Genomic DNA, 19,882 nt, shown 5'->3' with positions numbered 1-19,882 from the left:
TGGATCCTGACAGTGATCTGGTTTAAACAGAAGTTCTTCTGTTGAACTGGGCACTGGGTAGGGCTGAAAACCTTACTGATTTTGGAGGGGGGTGTTATTGCAGGCAGGCTACAGAAGAAATTCCCTTGGTGGACCAGGGCTGGCTTCTGCATATTTAATTATTTGTTTTACTTTAATTATTTATACTTATGTATTTTAATTTGCCTGATGATGTCACTTCCACCATCGCATCACTTCTGGTGGGTCTTGGACAGACTGTCATTCTAAAAAGTGGGTTCCAGTGCTAAGAGTTTGAGAACTGCTACAATAAGGTGTTAGTAAGTTGACACCCTGGGTGTGTGTGTGTGTGTGTGTGACGCCGCTAGTGACCAAAATAACTAAAATCACAATTTGGAGGAATAATACTATCATGTTATATATCAATCAATGTGTAATGTTATGCAGAATGTGTTCTATCTTTGTTCTATAAAAAGGTACAGCCAAAAAACCAGTGGGGGCGAATTGATGGTACATCACCATGCCCACCACCTGGGGTGTTGCCCTGCCCATTGCATGGGGGTGATGCGCTGACATCCTGCACTAGGTGACACAAATCCTAGTGACGCCACTGGCTACATGAGGACATAAACATCTTTTGAGAAAAAAAGATCTGTCTGAGCAAGCATTTTTCATTTGTATGCATGGGGCATACATTCCTAACAAACTAGCACAGATACTCCACATGTGGAGATTACTTTGATGTGAAAACTCCAGTTGTGCTCCAGATCAATAAAGTAATGTTGGAATGGGCATGCAGGATACTTAAGCACAGATCAGACTTAGGCCGCCTTGAATGGTACATCATATGAACTGGGTGACTGCATGCAAGCTTTGGGGAAGGGAAGGATCTTGCTTATTGGGTTGAATCATCACATTTGGGACTCTGGAATTGCAGAGTTGTATATAAATTACTTTTTTTCACGGATGTCTTTATTTACATGAGACTGGATATGCACACTCTGCAACTGATCCCCCACTAAGGACAGGATGTTACTAGGTGGACCATTGTTTTAATCTGGCTGTGGTTTGAGTTGCTGTCATGCCATGAGGTGGAAACCTGCTTAAACCAATTTGACCCTTTATAGTTAAATTATACTTTAGCAAGGTCAATCTGGACACCTAAATGATGGATATTTACAGCCTGTAGTTGTTCTTTAGACCACTGGACAACTGCTAGACCTCACATTCCCCAACTTGGGCGGCGCGATGCTGCAGCCATCAAAGCTCTCACTCTGCCCCCTTAAGGAGCAGGGTGATAGCGATGGCGAAGGCAGCAACACAATTGCCAGGATTGTGCCACTGAAAAGCAGTTTTTCTTGTACTTACCAGTGATAGCACCAGTCTTTTTTTTTGGAGGGGGGGGGGGTGTAGGGAGCTCATGGACACCTCTGCAGGACTTCCCAAGCCTCAGAATATCTAAAAGTAGCAATCATGACCCACTTTCAGTTCACTTCTGGCCCGGGAGGCTGGCGCTGCCACTGGTACGTACAAAAGAATCCCTTAGTTCCCGGAAGTCGCGCAATCCTGGCAATCATGTCACTGCTTTTGCCCCTCCCCTGCAAAGACTTGGTTCCCAAACTCCCAGAGAGCACCACTGTGCTAGACTGTAGTTACCTTTTCCATTACGTTATTGAAACAACAGTGTGCATCATTAAGGGCTCTTAAGTTACCAGTACAGCGGCCCTCCCTATCTGTGGGTTCAGCACCCTGGATTTGACCCAGCATTGGTGCGAACCTGCTTTGGAGGTGCTCACATGACCTCCAGGACATGACTGGAAGTGCTGTCCAGTCACATTCAGGAGGGGTTCTGAGGTGTGGGGAGGCCACGCACAGCCTTCCCAGGCCTCAGAAATCCTCCTGGATGCATTCAGAAGACACTTCAGGTTTTTTGCCAAACTGGAACTGCCTTTCAGAAGGCTCTGACAGGCCTTCTGAGGTATGGGATAGTCACATGTGGCCTTCCTATGTCTCAGAATGCCTGCCAGAGCCTTATGTCAGACTCTTCTGGTTTGGGCTTTCAGAATGCTCCAGCAAGACTTTTGAGGCACGGGGAGATTGCACGCAGCCTCCCTGCACCTCAGAAAGACTGCCGGAGCCTTCTGACAGCACTTCTGGTTTTTTGGGTCCCACGGATTCGATTATCCATGGAAATTGGTATCTGGGAATGGATTTCTCACTGATACCGAGGGCTTGAAACTCAAACCCCAAAGTAGGTGCAGTAATAATAATAATACAGGTATTTATATACTGCCTTTCTTGGTACTCAGATCTCTCCTCAGACTTTAATTCAAGGCGGTTTACATAGGCAGGCAATACTAAATCCCAATAGGGATTTTTACAGTTGAAGAAGGTTCTGTCTTTCAAGAACCACAACATTTCAGATGGATCTTTTATGATCTGGTATCACATTCTGGCCTCCATTTTCCTCCCACACAGGCTGACAGCGGCCAAAGAGCAGGTGGAATAACTCAGCATAACTTGGCTCGGCTTGTCAGCTGCTTCAAGGTCTCTCTGTTCACGGTGCCGGTGGCCTCGAACTGGTGACCTTCGGATGTTATCTTCAGGCAAATGGAGGCTCTACCCTCTAGACCAGACCTCCTACCAGTATTGTTGCCTAATAAACACAGTATATATTTACTTTTTAAAAAATCTAAAAAAAATTACTAGGTGGTTTTGTCAATCTGAAAAAATCGATGTTTGAATAGCACTTCCAATTGACTGTAACAGACTCTGTGCTAACAGACTTGTTAGCTTGAATAATGAATTCTGAATGTATAGGGTCTAAATGTTGCCCTTGATCATGCTGCCTAAATACAATGATCTCCTGTGGGTACGTAACCCAAAATCTACATACATGTCGTCATTAACAAATTATTGGATTTCTCTGGGTTTTAGCAATTGGAAGGAAATCACAAGAAGAGGAAAGTTGAAAGGTAGATTAGAAACAGTTTATTAAGGCCAATCATGCTTCAAGTTAGAGGACTCTGTTTTTGGTGACATCTGAGCCACATTCCTCCTTGAAATGTGTTGGGCCTCAATAAACTCTTCCCAATGAACCTGTTGCGGTTCCTGCTTCTCTTCATTCCTTTCCTTCAGTTTTTTTTCTTTCCTTCTTCAGCTTAGAAAGAAATACATATTTGTTACCGACTCTGCATAAAATGAAAGCCCTACATGTGAGTTGTCCTGGATGGGATTATAAAATGTATAGTTTAGGTCTCCTGTTTGTGCTTTCTATCCAGGGACACAGAATACAAGGGCCTACAGCTCTCGCTGGATCAAGTTTCAGCAACAAAGCCTGCCTTTCCCTATGCGAACTCTACTCCAACCATAACTGATAATAGAAAAGGGAGCAAATCGCGTCTCTCGAGCTCCAAGGCAAAGTCTAGGACATCGCCATATCCACAGGTATGTGCAATATGACTTTTTCCCCCTCATAATATTTGCATTTCATTTATTTGAAGAATGTTGGAGATAACCAACAGTGCACACCTAGACATGTCTACTCAGAAGTAAGTCCCACTGTAGTCAATGGGATTTGCTTCCAGTCTTGCGCTGGCCCAAGGGCATCTCAGGATTGCGCCCTCAGTGGATGATGCAGAAGCTCCTCATTAGACCCGAAACCTGCACAGAAGAAGCATGTTCTCGGTTGCTTCCTTTGTGTAACTACTAAAGCTACCCTTAAATTAGAATTCTAACCATACTAGGTGATACATTTAATTGAATTCAAGACACTTTGAAGGAACTGCTTTTTTAGGCTCAGAATTTTGCTTATAAGATTATGTGCCAGCAACTGTTGTTTGAAACTTCTTACTTAAAACAAAATGAAAACCTTCAATCATGAATCATTATTCATCCTCAACGCTTGTCAAGGTTCAAGTAAAGGGAGAGAGAGAAAGTTAAAATTTGCATCTATGTATACATCATTAAGAAACTCTCAGTTTGTGTGCTAAATATGGGCATATACAGATGCCCATCTATCATTCATACAACAAATGAAAGCATTCATTGAAAACTGTTCAGTAAAGCTTAAAATAACCCCTCTTCAAAGTCCTATTTTAATTTTAAATGTCTTATCTGCAAATACTTATATAACAATAAATATATGGTTGGACCTTCCTAGGATATACCATTGTTCATTGGTTAAGCAAACATACGGTTCATGCATAAGGTTCCAGGTTCATTTCTTGGCTTTCCAATGGAAATCTGAATTTGATGGCATCACTGTACCTAGGAAGAAGACCAAATTAAGGGGGAAAGGTATTAAGTTTGTACCCATTGCAGTACAAACAGTATGAGCAAGGTCAGTATGGGAAGTTTCAAGAAATAAAGGCCCTCTGGGAGTACCCTGAAAATATAGGCAGGTGAATATTTGGTGCAATCCTAATTTATGCTCTTTAGAGTTTTGTAAACTTGGGGTTACCACAGCAAAGACCACAGAGGAATGCTCTTTGTTTAAATAATTCTGCTTTTGATCTGATATAATTGCTACATAGTGTATAATGCTAAAGTGGTATCACTCTTTGGTCAGACCTCTGTTTTAGCCTTAAATCTTTTTCTATTGTGCTTGGCATTCTTGTACCATTTGGTTTAAATCCTACCAATTGCTTGGAATTTTATTTATTGCTGTGAAACTCCAAGCTTATTTACTGTAATAACTGCCTTATTTGCGTCAATACAATATTACTGTCCTTTAATGAGTACAGACGTGCCCCCATATCTGCAAGGTTCCATTCCGAAACCCCCTGCGGTTAAGTGAAACCACAGATAAAGGTGAACATCTTCCCTCACCCTCTGGAGCCAAGGGGAGCTCTGCTCCCCTCACCTCTGGAGGGTCCTCTGAGCCCAGCACACATATGTTTGCAGCCTCTGCGGACATCCATTTGCGGCCTCTGTCAGGCTCAGGCTGAGCCTGATGGTGAAAAAGTCACTTCTGGTTTCTCTGTAAAACTGGTTTTTAATGCCTTATAAGGCATTGGAAGGCCTGGGGAAGCCCTGATCCCCTTACCTCTGGAAAGGGTGCATACAGGGGGGGAGGGGCCCTGGACCCAATCTGTGAATACATGGCCCCCCCTTTATTGAGATCCTTCTTTTCTTCTCAAAAGGACAAGAGTCACTGCAGCCTGTTTTCTTAATTCAGACAAATGTTTCATTAATGAAAAGGACAAAACAATCTATTCCATATACGTGTGGGCCATTATTAAACTCTGGCAACTTGAAAAGTTTGCAAAAATGTCCCTTTTTATTTGAAAAGTAACCCCCCCAACTGGTAGACTCACCAAGCAACAGAGGTTACTTTTATGGTCATGCCGTATTACTTTAATCGAAGCCTTTCACCATCTGTTCTGCCTATAACAGTGAATGCAAAAAGAGCATATTTTACATTTCAGGATTACATTAGTAAAAAGCAAGATAAAAGTGATTTAAAAGCCTGCATATGTTCTTAGTGCAATGCAGGCTGCATTTGTGATCTCCCTCATGTTTAAGACACAAATCATAAGGAGAGTTGTTAATTCCCAGTACAGCAGACGTTTTTGATGGCAAAGGAAACTTCATGGAAGATAGACGTCTTCCCTTGCGCATGATTTGCCATGTTGCCAGGAGCTGAGATAAAGGCCACACGTATTGGTTTTAAACATCTGGCACTAGGTGTGAAGTTGGCTATTGTTGTCCGCCCTGGTGCTGAGGTCAACAAGATAAGGAGAGATATGGGAGGTTTGTATGCTGTTGCTGAAAGCGATCTGGAAAGAATGTTGCGGTGCTTAGCAGCTTAAGACAACAGCCTTGGGGATATTGAGATATGCTGACGGTCCATTGAAATGTACTGCATGCTGGATTGCAGGCTAAGCTTTTCTCAACCTTTCTTCTTAACCTAAGTGTTACAAAGCTATATAACTGGTAAGTTGATATGTTCTCCTGAATCACTTCTTGTTGTTCAGAGATGGAGAGTGTAAGCTTTGGAGCTCTTTCGGCTAGAAAGCCCCTTGCTAAAGCCATAAAATGGATCGACTTTCCTATTTTGTCTTGATAGTTACCTATATAAACCTTAAGTAGTGAGACCATGAAAAACTTTACTTCATTTTGGCTGTAGTCCAGAGACCACTTAGGATAAAATCATCTGGCCAGTCCTTTCATTTCTGGGGGAGTTTTTGTAGTCACCTTACCAGGGTGATCTATAAAGAACCTGATTTTTTTTAAATGACTTAAAGAGAAGGGCTTAATTTGAGCCAGGGCTCTATCCGTTTTAAAGCAGGGGCTCAGCTTTGAACCATTTTAGTTGGAGACATGTTGGCATGCCCAATCAGTCAGGTCCCATACATCTGGGGCTGAAAGCTAAAGATTCAGCTCATGCATGGAGGGCTGTGACTTACAGGCAGATGTGAATTTTGGCACTTCCCTTAGAAATGACAGTTTGGGGCCCTAGAGCTTGAACCAGGAACTCAGACCATTAGATTCTTAGGCTTAGCAAGCTGGGCTACTGTGGACTGTGTGTGTTCAAGCAGAGAAAAGAGCAGCAGCCTGCAAGTGGCGGATTGCCAGAGAGTATAAAACCTTTGAACTGGTCAGGTCTGGTGTGTGTATGGATGGAGAAGAAGGGGTGCCAATCCTGCTGGATTGGCCTAGAGCAGGGGTGCCCAAACCCTGGCCCTGGGGCCACTTGTGGCCTTCAAGGCCTCTCAATGCGGCCCTCAGGGAGCTCCCAGTCTCCAATGAGCCTCTGGCCCTCCGGTGATTTGTTGGAGCCCACACTGGTCCAATGCAACTGCTCTCAGTGTGAGGGCCACTGTTTGACCTCTCGGTGAGCTGTGGGATGAGGGCTCCCTCCACTGCTTGCTGTTTCACATCTGTGATGTAGCAGTGGCAGTGAAGAAAAGGCTGGCCTTGCTTTGTACAAGGCCTTTTATAGGCCTTGAGCTATTGCAAGACCTTCATTCATTCATATAAGTTCATCTTTAACATATTTATTTATGTAAACGTATGTAAATTTATTCAAATTTGCAATGTAAATTAATTCTCCCCCCCCCCCCGCCCCAGACACAGTGTCAGAGAGACAATGTGGCCCTCCTGCCAAAAACTTTGGGCACCCCTGGCCTAGAGTGTCCAGGAATCAGCATCAATCTCCAGGAGATCACAAAAAGCCATTCTGGAGACTTTAACTGGACCTTCCTAGATTAGTGTTTCCCAATCTCCTACAATGGAATTGGGAACACTGTAATTATGTGTGGGGAAGGGGAGAAGGCAGCAACGCGATCCCCAGGATTGTGCTGCTGCCAGAGACGGGAGGGGTTTTCTTTCACTTACTTGCAGCCAGCACTGCAGTCCTTGGAGGTCTGTGGAGCCCTCTACAGAGGGCTCCCCTTGCCTGCAAAAGTTTTTTAAAAAGAAAATCACACACTTCCTGTTTCATCATGAAACCAGAAATGCCTAGTTTTAAATTATTTTTTTTACACTTATAGAGGCTTAGGGAGCCCTACAGAGGGCACCCCAGATCTCCCAGACCCCCCAGGACTGCAAGCGCTGGCTGCAGGTTAAGTAAAAAAACCCATTCCCAGCAACAGCACAATCCTGGGGATTGTGTTGCTGCTTCTCTCTCCGTCCTGCCCCTTAAAGGGACAGGGACAAGTACTTCCCTGGCTGGTGGGTCATGACCCACCAGTTTGGGAACCACTGTCCTAGATAAATGGCATTACATCATAGGGTGATGGTGGAATTTCCAGGAATAACTTCAGTCACAGTTGACAGCCCTAATGAGGCATCTGAACTTCTGCCCTTGCCAGATCAACAGGCCAAGTACTTCTGTTCTTCAGGATCCAGTCTCCGGCTGAAATCTCGCATGCTGACTATAGCAAGCAGGGGCTTTCAGGGTCCCTGAACTAAGAGCTGCTTTGGGGGCAAGTAGCCATTTTAGGAATGATTTTCAATGCAGTAATGGCACCAGGGAGGGGAGTGTCTCCCCAGAGAGGGGAGTGCACAGTGTCTTACTGTCTCAGACTGGATTGGATCCCTGAGCTTAAACAAAAGGGCCACACTTTCTGGCTACTCTTGGATAAGGGAGTCCAGTGGTCCCCAAAAGTTTTAGCATTGGTACCCACCTAAAAAAGTTTCACTTTACAAGTTGCTCAAGCCTCTGTGGCTACAATGAGGTAGTAGTGTTCCTCGGGGTAGCAGGCTGCTTAACCCTTGATGCACATCACCTTGCCTTGTCACGACACACCAAAAATTTGGTTGTGACCCACTTGGTGGGCCCTAGACCCACAGTTTGAAAACTGCTGATATAGGGCCCAATCCTATCTAACTTTCTGGCACCAGTGCAGCTGCAATGCAGCCCCGAGATAAGGGAACAAATGTTTCCATACCTTGAGGAGGCGTCTGTGACTGCCTCCCCAACATGAGAAGCAGTGCATACCCCATTGGTACAGCAGCACTGGAAAATTGGATAGGATTGGGCCCATAGTCTATCAGTCACATATTTAACAACCTGGTGTTTGGCCTCAAAGAATAGAATGGTAGATATTTGTTCCAAGTTTTCCCTAGCCTGTATAACAATCCAGAATCTGGAGTAGTTTCAGCTCAGATTTTAGACAGAACTCAAGCTCTTTTCACACACATTTAATGCAGTCTGGCAGCAATGAAAGATTTGGGTAGACCACTCTAAATTTTGTTGCCACATCAGTTATGCAACAAAATAATAACCTTTTAAAAATATTTTTAATGCTTTCCAGGCTTTTTCTAGGACACTGTAGAATCTTGCTCAGTGCCTTCATGTCTAGATTTGGGGACAGCAGCACCCCACAGCCCCAGTTGAACCCTTACTTGAGTCAATATATTTAGTAACCATACACACATCATCACATATACTTTTTGAAAAATCAGGCTTGGTAGGTGGCTTTATGATAAATTTAGGTTGCAGTCTTAAACATTCTTAAACATACTTATTGGGAGTAAAGCCCAACTCAACACAATGAAACTTACTTATTGGCTTGTACTATTAGACAACTGTTTATATCCACCATAATCACTTGTGGATATAAACTTGAGCATATAAACCATTGTATGAATCTATGTTTATTCAAGAGCAATGAGACTCTTTCTACAGGGGCAGCCTTTGGAAGTGCGTGGCCGAATTGGAAATATTTTCTTGCTTAGCCCCAGGTTCACAGCCAAGGTCTGTAGAATCTTAGAAGTATTGTATAAATAAAATTTATTATAGACTCTATATATGGTAGAATGGAAAGCAATCAAAATGTGCACTTAAAAAGTGCATGTCAGTTAATAGACCAAATGGACCTAAGCTAGTGTTTCCCAAACAAGTGGGTCATGACCCACCAGCCTGGAAAGCATGTAGCTCTAGCCGCTTAAGGGGCAGGGGAGAAGGCAGCAACGCAATCCCCAGGATTGTGCTGCTATCAGGAGAGGAGGGTTTTTCCAACTTACCAGATGGAGTGCCAGCCTCTGGGGGCGGGGAGCGCTGCAGATACCTCTTCAGGACTCCCCAAGCCCCTGTAATAGCAAACAAACTTGATTGAAAGCCATTTCCTCTTCTCTTTTGAAAACAGGAAGTGGTTTTCAATCAGGTTTTTTTTTTTACTATTACAGAGGCTTGGGGAGCCCTGTAGAGGTGTCTGCGGGGCTCCCGCACCCCCCTTCCTGGAGACCTGCACTCCATCTAATAAGTTGGAAAAACCCCTCTTTCCCCCCCCCCCCCGGCAGCAGCATGATCCTGGGGATCACGTTGCTGCCTTTCCCCCTCCCCCACACACACAATGCGCCCAACTCCCTTGTAGGAGTTTGGGAAGCACTAATCTAAGGACATTTTAAGATAAAATTGTCTACAAAACTAGAGTAGATTACCTAGCATGGGGCCCCTTAGGCACAGGGCCCATTTGGGAGCAATTGGTCCAATTGGCTTAAAGCTGGCTTAAAGCCAACCCTGCCTTTAAAGTAAGTATGGATTCAAGCAGCTGTTTATAAAGCCCTTTCATGGTGTGTGTGCCCATGGCTCCCTTCTGTGCAAGTCGTATTGAAATGAATTGGGCTAAATGAGTGATTGGTGGACTTGGCCTTCTTTCTACTGCATTTTTGCCAAATTAATTTTATTGATTTCAATTACCTGACTTTTGAGTTGTATGCATGACCGTCAGGGTAAAGATATAGCAAAAGCTACTTCTTCATCTACCTCCTAAACTTCTCTTTGAAGTTTTTCTTGGGATAAAAGCAGCAACAGTGTCTAATTCTGCCTTCCTTGGCCAATGCTAACTCTTCAATTGCTTATCATTTTTCTGGTTCACAGAGTAAGCACAATGGAAGTTAGCTTTTTTTTCAGGAAGTGCCTGTCCATCTTTGTCTGGATCCAGCAGTCCAGCAAGAAGCTCCATAGATGACAAGCAATGGTCAGAAACAGATGACGTGAATACTCTGGTGTTCCTTTACTGCCAGTAGCCCTTTTAGTGTGGGAGGACAGAGACTGATTGCGGTATTGCTCCAGGCCAAAGAAGCTCTTAGTTCACGAGCCCTTTTCTCATAATTTCACTGGACAAGTCACATTAAAAAGTTTAAAAACTGCAGGAGAACTGATGTGAAGAAAATAGCAGAGCAGAAACAACTTCCAAATATGGTTGGAATAACTTCCCATCTCCACCCATTCTTATCTGCCAAAAAGCAACTGAAGCTCAGTTTGGCAACCCATGTGGACTTATTCCTTGACCAAATGAACATCTCCTTAAGAGCCCATAACTTACATTTCATTTCATTTCAGAGAGAGAGAGAGAGAGAGAGAGATCTTAATATGGTTTGCTTTCCACTTTCTTCTTAGCAGAAAAGGCGCATCTATCTGAAGACGTGCAAAATGTCACAGTACCAAATGCCATGTTCTTGGCCAGGCATCCATTTGTTTCAATCAGCTTTATGAATGAGATGATTTTTTTCTGAGGCTTCAATCCTAGTTTCATATCCTGGCTTAGAGTGTGGGCCCTACCACAAAGCAGGATGCTTCAGGCAGGGAATTGTGGCCAGTTCTCATGGGCTGTGTGGCAGCCCAGCCAGCCTATGGAGGAAGGAGGGAAAAATGGTAACATGGTGTTTTTCATCTTCCCTTCCTAACAAAAAAGCAAGGAGCAGGAATTTGAAAAAAAGGAAATAATTGAGGTTGTGATTTTAACAGAAAGAGAAAGAAAAAGTGCTCCAGGCAGCAGAATGTCATGCTGACCACTGACTACTGGCTTGTTTTCAAACTCTGGTTAAAGCAAAGCAGGATTTGCCAGGTTCTGTCATTACAGTGAATTCCAACTTTTGTTAAACTAGGGTCAGGAGTCGAATCATTCCTCCCAAATCTTTCCTCTCCTCCTGCGCAAATCTGAGGCTGGGGATCCTGCTTGAAAGAGCATGGTTTAATCCTTGTTCTACATGACATCCATCCACACTGGCTGGGGTCTCATTGCAGAAAGCTGTACAGCATTGTGTGTGCAATGAGTTACCAGCTGGAAAGCACAAACAGAAACACAGGTTAGTGATCTGGGAATATGTGAGTGTATCATGGCTCAAACTCTCAGTAAATCAAACTGCTTCACTATGTGCCCATGACTTTGTTTTCTTCTTGCACTACAGTATTCTGGATTTCATACAGAAAGGTCTGAATCTGACCACGAAAGCCAGTGGGGTGGAAGCCCATTGACTGATACTGCTTCTCCACAATTAATGGACCCTACTGAAAGGCCAACCCCCCAGCATCATGACGTCTCCTGTGCCTACAGACAATATTCGGACCGTGGTGCCCTCTGCTATGGTTTTGCACTTGACCATTCCAGGTTGGCTGACGAGAGACACTTCCATACTCAGGCCTGTGAAGGTGGCAGGTGTGAGGCTGGCAGATACTTCCTCGGCACACCGCAGCCTGGAAGGGAAACCTGGTGGGGAACCCGATCTGGTCTTCCCCTGACCAAATCTTCTCCTGAGAGCAGAGAAGCCTATGAAAACAGCATGCCTCACATCACTTCCATCCACCGAATCCATGGTAAGCAGTTAAAACAAACACATGTAAACAACTACTGGAAGACAGCTTGTGTTAGGAACACTGGCAAGTTGCAAAGGCCTGTCTAGGATGCTTACTTATGAAGTGAAATGGGGTCAGAGAATGTATGTTTCTTGAGAAGCACCTGTCTATGAAAGAGAAGGCTTCTAGGCACCCTGTTGGTATGGTCCTAAATTGTCTCTCCTGTCAACTAGAAACTGAACAAGGGGTTTTAGCAATTATTCTCAATCTACTCGTTCTCAGCTTATTTCACCCTGCTTACATCCCACCAATGTTTCTTCCCAAGGATTCTTTCTGTTCTCTTAGACCAGTAGCCTCCAAACCCCAGCCTATGGGCCGGATCCAGCTTCCCAAGATTACCTGTCTGGTTACTGCAGTGTTGGAAGATTTTCATTCCTCACCGCAACCTCCTATCTTCTCATGTGATCTTTGCAGAATCTCGTGCCAGGCAGCCACATCTACCTGGAAATCGGGGCACAGAGCCTGCTGGGGTCACAGGCAGCAGAAGTAGCTGCCTGACACGAATTTCTGCAATCAGCTGAGAAGATGGGAAACTGTGGGTGGAATGGAAAGCCTCTGTTACTGCCACCCTGCCCCTGGAGAGGTAATCTTGGGACATAGTGGGCTGCAGTTTCGAGACCATAGTCTTAGATAGATCCAAATTTAATTTAGTTTTTAAATGTTGTTAGCACTCACCTACACTTGTCTCTCATTCTTTAGATAGAATTGTTTCGATCTGTCACATGATTGTTGCTAGGGCTGTCCCTTAAAAATGATTAAAAGTATGGTATTTTGCATGATAATAGCAGAATACACCTTAGACACCATGCTCCTTGGAAAGAGGTGACTTTTCCATCTCTAAATCTATACTTCTTAACCACTGGTGGTACTTCATCATTTGGCAGGTGGCACTTGGCCCCACTGCATGGGGGCCACATGATACTGGTCTGCTTGGCCCAATGCCACTGGAACTGGCGTGGCAGTGAACTGGTAGCAAAGGAGGCAGAGAATGGGTAAGAAGGAACTGTGCAGAAGAGAGATCAAGAGGCAGCAGCGACTGGGGAAGTCGCTTCTTTGTGTGAGGGGCAATGGCTGGGAAAGCTACCCTTTCAGTGCACAACAGTGATCTCTGTAAAGGGGTGACTGGAAAAAAAGAGTTGAAAAGCCTTGACCTAAATGTGGGGTTCTTGTTCATCAGGTATTTTGCCATTCCAGTATGTGGATATAGAACATATAATTAAGTACAATACTGTAATCTGAAGCATGTTTACATGCAAGTACATTTCAGTGAAATTATTCCAGATGCTTGTGTATCAGATTGAGTAGTAGAAGGAAGCAAGTATTGAGATGAAAAATTACAATGTAATTTATGAAAGGCTACTATGCTCACAAAAATACAGTGGGCCCTCAGTATCTGCAGGGGATCTGTTCTAGGGCCTCTCAGGGATACCAAAGTCCATAGATAATGAAATCCATGGGGGTCCTGCACTGGCAAACCAGAAGTGCATTTTAGAGGCCTTCTGAGGCATGGGGAGGCCACACACAACCCCCCTATGCCTCAGAAGACTTCCTGGACTTGAAGACATTTCCAGTTTGCTGAAAATCTGGAAGTGCCTTTTAGAAGTGTCTGGGAGGCCCTCCAGCTGCGGAATTGGCATTCATGTATAGTCAAATTGTGTACAGATAAGGAGGTCCCTCTGTAAATCCTTGCAGGTACGGCGTTCTACAACTGCGGTTGCATCCACCCGCACACGTTTGACCAAAAAGAAAGGCCAGAGATGTACATTTACATGACATTGATCCCTTTCCAAATATCTGTATTCATTTGAGATGTGTAAATGTTTGTGTCTGCCTGTATCTCTCTCTTAAAACACACACACACACACACACACACACACACACACACACACACAATTAAAACAAACCCTTTATGGCACTGACCAAGCCACTTATTTTTATGGTGCTATTCTGTGGATAACTTCTGCTGTCAACAAAGTATTCAAATACCTGGTTCTTTTACTATGTGTTTGTATAATGGTAATGGGACCCTGATCTTGCTTTGAGCCACAGGCTGCTCCTGTAGAACCATATCCTGATGACAACTTTCTGCTTTTCCATATTTAGTACTTTAATTTACAACCTGTAGCACTGTAACTGCCCCTGGAAAAGGAAGGATTTCCTTCCATACTCTGCAAGAAACTGTCTGTACAGATCGTGTTGGTCCCTGCCAATGGTGTGGGCCAACAGATAATCTGTAGAAGTTGCAACACCCTTTCTATATGTTGAAAAAATACACCTGATCCCTGAATTTAGAGTGCCCTCATGCACTCCAACGTTTACCAATAACCATCTATTTTGTATGTGATTGTGGTGGTGAAGCCTGAGACAGTGGTTGGTTGAGCTGGTATGGTGGCGTAGACTATTTAGTTGCTCAGGGAAGTAAACAGTTAGCAAGCCACTTGATCTAAGAGAAGGGAACACTGTAAGTTTGGATGAGATTCACATGTCACCTAGAGGCAGGCTAAAAACTGGGGAGAAATCTTAGGACATAGGGAATCTAAGGGACAAGGAAGTCCAGATGCAAGGAGGATCAAAGAATGGCACAGAATGACAGAAGCAGGTTGCTGGAGACTCTAGAGAAGCCACTTTGAACTCCCCCCCTTTTTGCTCCCTTTAGGAGTTCTTCTCCCCCCCACCCTGACAAACAAGGATACAACATGAACAGATAAACAAAATAATTTATTTGGTTTTCAGTTTGTGGTTTAAATGTGTCAGGGTACTCCAGGAGAACCTGAGAATGGCTGTTCTAGGGCAATGCCCTGCACTGGATCTCTTAAGGCACCTCTGCCCATCTCTTGAAGGTTGACCCAGAGGTGGCCTGACCTGGCCAGCCCCTGACACCACCCTTAGGTGATAGACTAAATCTAGAAATTTGAGGAGTGGGATGATGGAGAAGGAGGCCTGAGGAAAGGGGTCTTCCCTAGTACCTCCCTAGTACCATGAAGATACTAACCAGAGAGGGGATTTTGAAGAAACTTTACAAGATTTAAAAGCAGGAGAGTCTGTTTGCTATGGGGGGGGGGAGGGAAAAGTTATATGAAGACTTGACAGGGTAGTTAAAGGAGGTGGGATAAAGTAGGAAATGACATCAGTAGAAAAAGTAAAAAAGCAGGCATCAGAGGAAAAAGGTAATGAGGCAAAGAACTATATAAAGGACTTAGAGACAGTAGATGTTGTGTTTAAATTGCAGGAGGAAAGCAGTGAAGAAGCATAGAGGTGACTCATCCACAATCTAGACCTTGACAGGGAAATTCTACCAGTGGTGCCTTCTGTGGAGATTACAGCATTGTGACCTGGCCATGCCCAATTGGCAACGAAAGTAAAGAAATGATGGGGAGTGTGTAAAACTTTACAGTTTTACCAAGGATGTGCGATGGATGGGGTGGCAGGTGAGGCAGGGCCTCCCCACTGGAGTCCTTCGAAAAGTGCCACTACAGTATGAGGTGCCCAAGCACCCACAACCCATGTGTGGAGCATGGGTGCTTAGGCGCCTCACATGGCGTCAGTGCTTTTTGAAGGACTCCAGTGGGGGGGCCCTGCCTCACCTGCCACCCACCCACTGCATGTCCCTGAGTTTTACAGGTTCTGGTGATTAGCTTGAGAACTGTTACATTCCAAAAGGAAATGCGTGAAGCTCTGGAGGTTTTGCTGTCCTCCATACATAGCTGAGTTTTGGTCTCTTGTTTGTGCACTTTCTAGGAAGAGGCCACTGGGATGAAGACAGTGTGGTTAGTTCTCCAGACCCTGGTTCTGCTAGTGAATCCGGTGACCGCTACCACTCGGAGCAGTATCAGGGCAGCCCGCATGAGCCCAGCAAAATTGAGACTCTCATCAGAGCAACTCAGCAAATGATTAAAGAGGAGGAAAACAGACTGCAGTTACAGAAATCAACTCCTGATCAGCTAGTATCCATTAACGGAGCAGGGAAAAAACATTCGGTTTGTTTTGCAAACTACCACCAGCAGCAGCTGCGAGGAGAGGTCTGCCGGGTCCCGAGCATCACCAACACGTCTCCCTGTGAACACACAGGACAGCAACGGGAAGGCAAGATGATGAGCCCTCATGACAATGACTATGACAACAGCCCCACAACGCTATCCAGAATAAGCAGCCCCAATTCTGACCGCATTTCTAAATCAAGTTTGATCCTCACGAAAGACTACCTGCATTCAGACCTGTCCCCTCATCAAACGCCAGGAGAGAACCCAGCGGGTTCTCCAAACTATTACAGTTCCCATAGGCAATACTTTGATAAGCATGCCTATACGTTAACAGGATACGCCCTGGAGCACCTTTACGACAGCGAAACCATTAGAAACTATTCTTTGGGCTGCAATGGCTCACACTTTGATGTGACTTCCCACCTGCGGATGCAGCCAGATCCAGCCCAGGGACATAAGGCAACATCTGTTATAATCACCAATGGAAGCTGATCAGTGTTTAGTTGCTTGTTTTCCTTTTCTAAAATGTTTGTGCTAGGAAAATCTCTTTGCAGTAATAACAACAGCAGACTGGCAGGATGTTTTTATACCCTTGTTGTTACCAGCATTTGATAAACTACAATGCACTAGGAAGAATACTTGTAAGGTACTGGGGAGGTTATTGGTTTACCCAAGTGGCTGTTTTAGCAATGCACTGGTATCAAGGTTCCAGTAGACAGAGCTCAGCTACATCATGGAGGAAGCACCACATTGTGAAGGAGAGCTAAGAGGGGAGCGCTTGTGGTATGCTGAGTGAGCTGTTTGTGTCCGCTGTACAGGAAATGTGTGATGAAGTGGTTGCGGCAGAATTCCTAAGCTGTCTGTGCCCCTCAGGCCCTAGCAAGACAAACCCACTATGCACTCTTTACATGCAAAAAAGGAAAAAAAATTGTATACTTTCAGATGCAAAGCAAACTATGTTTATTTGATGTTTGTACTCTCTCTGCTCCCCAGTGACTGTGTAGAATCTATGGTTAGCCAAAAATGAGAATGAGGTGTATTTATGTGGTAGTGGGATATTGGCACATATGACTGCAGAAGAATGGAAAAGCAGGGGGGACATTCTTAATTGGTTTGAGTAATGGAAGCGGTGTGATTGATTGAGGGCCGGCCCATCCATGAGGTTGACTGAGGCAATTGCATCAGTTGGTGGATTAGTAGAAGTTGCTTTCCTCCACCATTCCTCCTTCCCTTGCTCACTGAATCAATAAAGATGAAGGAAATGATGTGGAAGAGATGTGAAGAAGATGTGAGTGGTGGATGAAAGTGTAAGAGATGCCCTAGCACATCATCCCCAGCGCCCCTTCAAATGCTGGGAGATTTGGGGCACTTTGAATTGTGATCGCACGTGTACAGGCAAGCTCTGTTTTGGAGAAGAAAATAGTAGCAGGGCAGGAAGAAATGACAGAGTGCTCAAGCATAATTGGGTCTCACAGCTTGGTGTGTGCTGAACGCCTGCCTCCACTTTAACAGTGAGTATGTTGTGAGAAAGATGCATTTCCCTTTTTTTTTTTTTTACTAAACAAATAGATGGAACAGTTCAGCCAAGAATGAGTTAGACAGACAAGTGAGAAACGCAGGTGGCAAGTTTATTGGAAGACTTCCTACGAAATACATGAGATGCAGCTCTATGAATTAAAGACATGAGAGCAGAAGAAGCCAATAAAGAACACCAAATGGTTGGATTGCTCATGTGCAAAATAACCTGAAAATGGACCAAAGGAGACTTACAGAACATGTGGGAAGGAGGTATTAAGATTGATTTTGATGAAGACCCTTTGAATTGCTGAATTGCTCTCTGAATTGCTCCACCATGGAAACAGAACTGACACTGGGGTAATTCAGAGAAGCTATTCCGTTTATCCCAGCTGTGAAGGATCAACAAGAAATAATAAAATGGAATGGAACTGCAAAGAGGCATAGGACCCCCATAGCCCAGTTCTACAGTGCCCCCTGCTAATGCAGCCATGCCAAAAACAGGTGTGCTGTTGACAGCGAGGGGGTGGTGAATTGGGAGGCTTCAGCAGGGAAAGGGGATTTATAGCCTTCCACTCCACAATGGGACCCCTTGGCCTGCGCTAGTGATTTTGCTAGCGCAGGTCTGAGAAAAGGGGGCAGAGAGGCTACAGAAAAGAGGGGTAGGACTCGGCTTGCACCATTGCCAATGGATCTATCCCCTCCTGCAGCCTCTCTGTCACTATTATGTCCCTCCCTGCCCAGTTGCCTCAAAGTGCCAGTTACCTCATTGTATTCACTATCTGTTCTTGGCTATCTGCTGCATTGTGAAGGACTCCACAGCATCCATGGCTATTCCAAAGCTCTCTGTGCGTTTCTGGAGCTATTTGTAGGCACCATTTTAAAGGTTTCAGCACCATTATGAAGATCTCTGCTACTTTCCGAATGCCAGCAAAGACCTTCGGAATGCAGTGGAGACCCTCAGAATGCAGGAGAGACCTTCAAAATGGTGCCTGTGAATAGCTCAGATAGCTTTAAAATGGTTGTGATTTAAAGCTATCTGTGCTATTTGCGTGCACCATTTTTAAGGTCTCAGCTGCCTTCTGAGGGTCTCTGCTGGCATTCAGAGGGTTTCCACTGCTGGGATGTTAGTTACTCTTACCCTTAACCTCATTGGTCCCTTAGGATCAATTACTCCCTATCTGTGGTTTTGGTATTCCCTGGGATTTCTAGGAAATTTGCAGTATGCCATTCAAAACTGCAAAATCCCAGTGGATATTGAATTGACTGTAGTGCAGCAGTTCCCAATCTTTTAATCACTTCGACCCACCTAATCCTTGCAATGCTCCTTGTGGTGCTGGGGGAGACATCTTCTGGGTTGCACCAGGATGGCAACTTATTCTACTGGCCTCTGTGGGTCTCAGAATGGCCTGCAGAAGCCGCCAAATACCACTTCCAGTTTTGGAAGCAAACTGAAAGTAGTCTCCAAAGACTGGAAGTGGCTTTCTATTATTATTTTTTTCCTGCATAGCATATTTAACTTCTTTATTTCTATGAGTTATTTAATGTAAAACTTTTCAGCATCTCTCAAAGATTACAACCAGGTTATTTTATTTTGACAAACTGGATAAGCTATTTTGGAATACTTGAAATTATTTCTGATTGTAGACATATGTAGAACAGTGATTTTCAACCTTTTTCATCTCAAGGCACACTGACAAGGATCTAAAATGCTCAAGGCACACCAGCAGTTTTTTGACAATTGACAAGTCACACTGTGCTGCCAATGGGTGACTTACATCCCCAATGGTACTACTATATGACCCTCTCCCAAATTCCCAAGGCACACCTGGGGACCATTCGCGGCACACCAATGTGCCATGACACATTGGTTGAAAATGTCTGTTGTAGAAGATAGCTTAAAGCTATCATTATCCAGCAGACACACTTAATATTTAACAAGAATGCTCATGATCTTTGTAACAATGGGTCAACAAATATTATCGTATCTACACTTCCATACAATGGACTTAATCCAGAGGGATTCTACCTAATAGCTTTTCTTTACTGCACTTACTTCACTTTCACATAGGTTTGTACAGTGGTTTCCAAACTTTTTAGAGGCCCTAGAGGCTGCTACCTGATTTATAAATGCCAAGGAGTGTGACTGTAATGGTGACTGGGCAGCAATTTCCCCATAGTAGCAGCTTGTTTAAACCTTGATGCACATAGCCTAATCTGCCCTGTCAGTTTTGTGACCCAACAAAAACTGGGTCACGACGATCCACTGGTGGGTCCAGAACCCACAGTTTGAGAACAGTTG

General features: G+C 44.4%; 1 protein-coding gene across 1 annotated transcript in view; it reads left to right on the top strand.

Annotated features, from left to right (window-relative positions):
* Positions 1-16,557, top strand: part of SIM1 (SIM bHLH transcription factor 1) — a 69,499-nt gene extending 52,942 nt beyond the window's left edge. Inside the window, exons 9-11 of the mRNA XM_066610128.1 lie at positions 3,279-3,444; positions 11,641-12,046; positions 15,824-16,557. Coding sequence (XP_066466225.1) covers positions 3,279-3,444; positions 11,641-12,046; positions 15,824-16,557 — 1,306 coding nt within the window. The remainder of the gene's footprint in view (positions 1-3,278; positions 3,445-11,640; positions 12,047-15,823) is intronic.
* The last annotated feature ends 3,325 nt before the right edge of the window (positions 16,558-19,882 follow it).

The sequence above is a fragment of the Tiliqua scincoides genome, chromosome 1 (assembly GCF_035046505.1).
Source record: "Tiliqua scincoides isolate rTilSci1 chromosome 1, rTilSci1.hap2, whole genome shotgun sequence".
Lineage (NCBI taxonomy): Eukaryota > Metazoa > Chordata > Lepidosauria > Squamata > Scincidae > Tiliqua > Tiliqua scincoides.
Note: the sequence above shows the minus strand (reverse complement) of the source record. Positions and strands in the feature narration are given on the sequence as shown.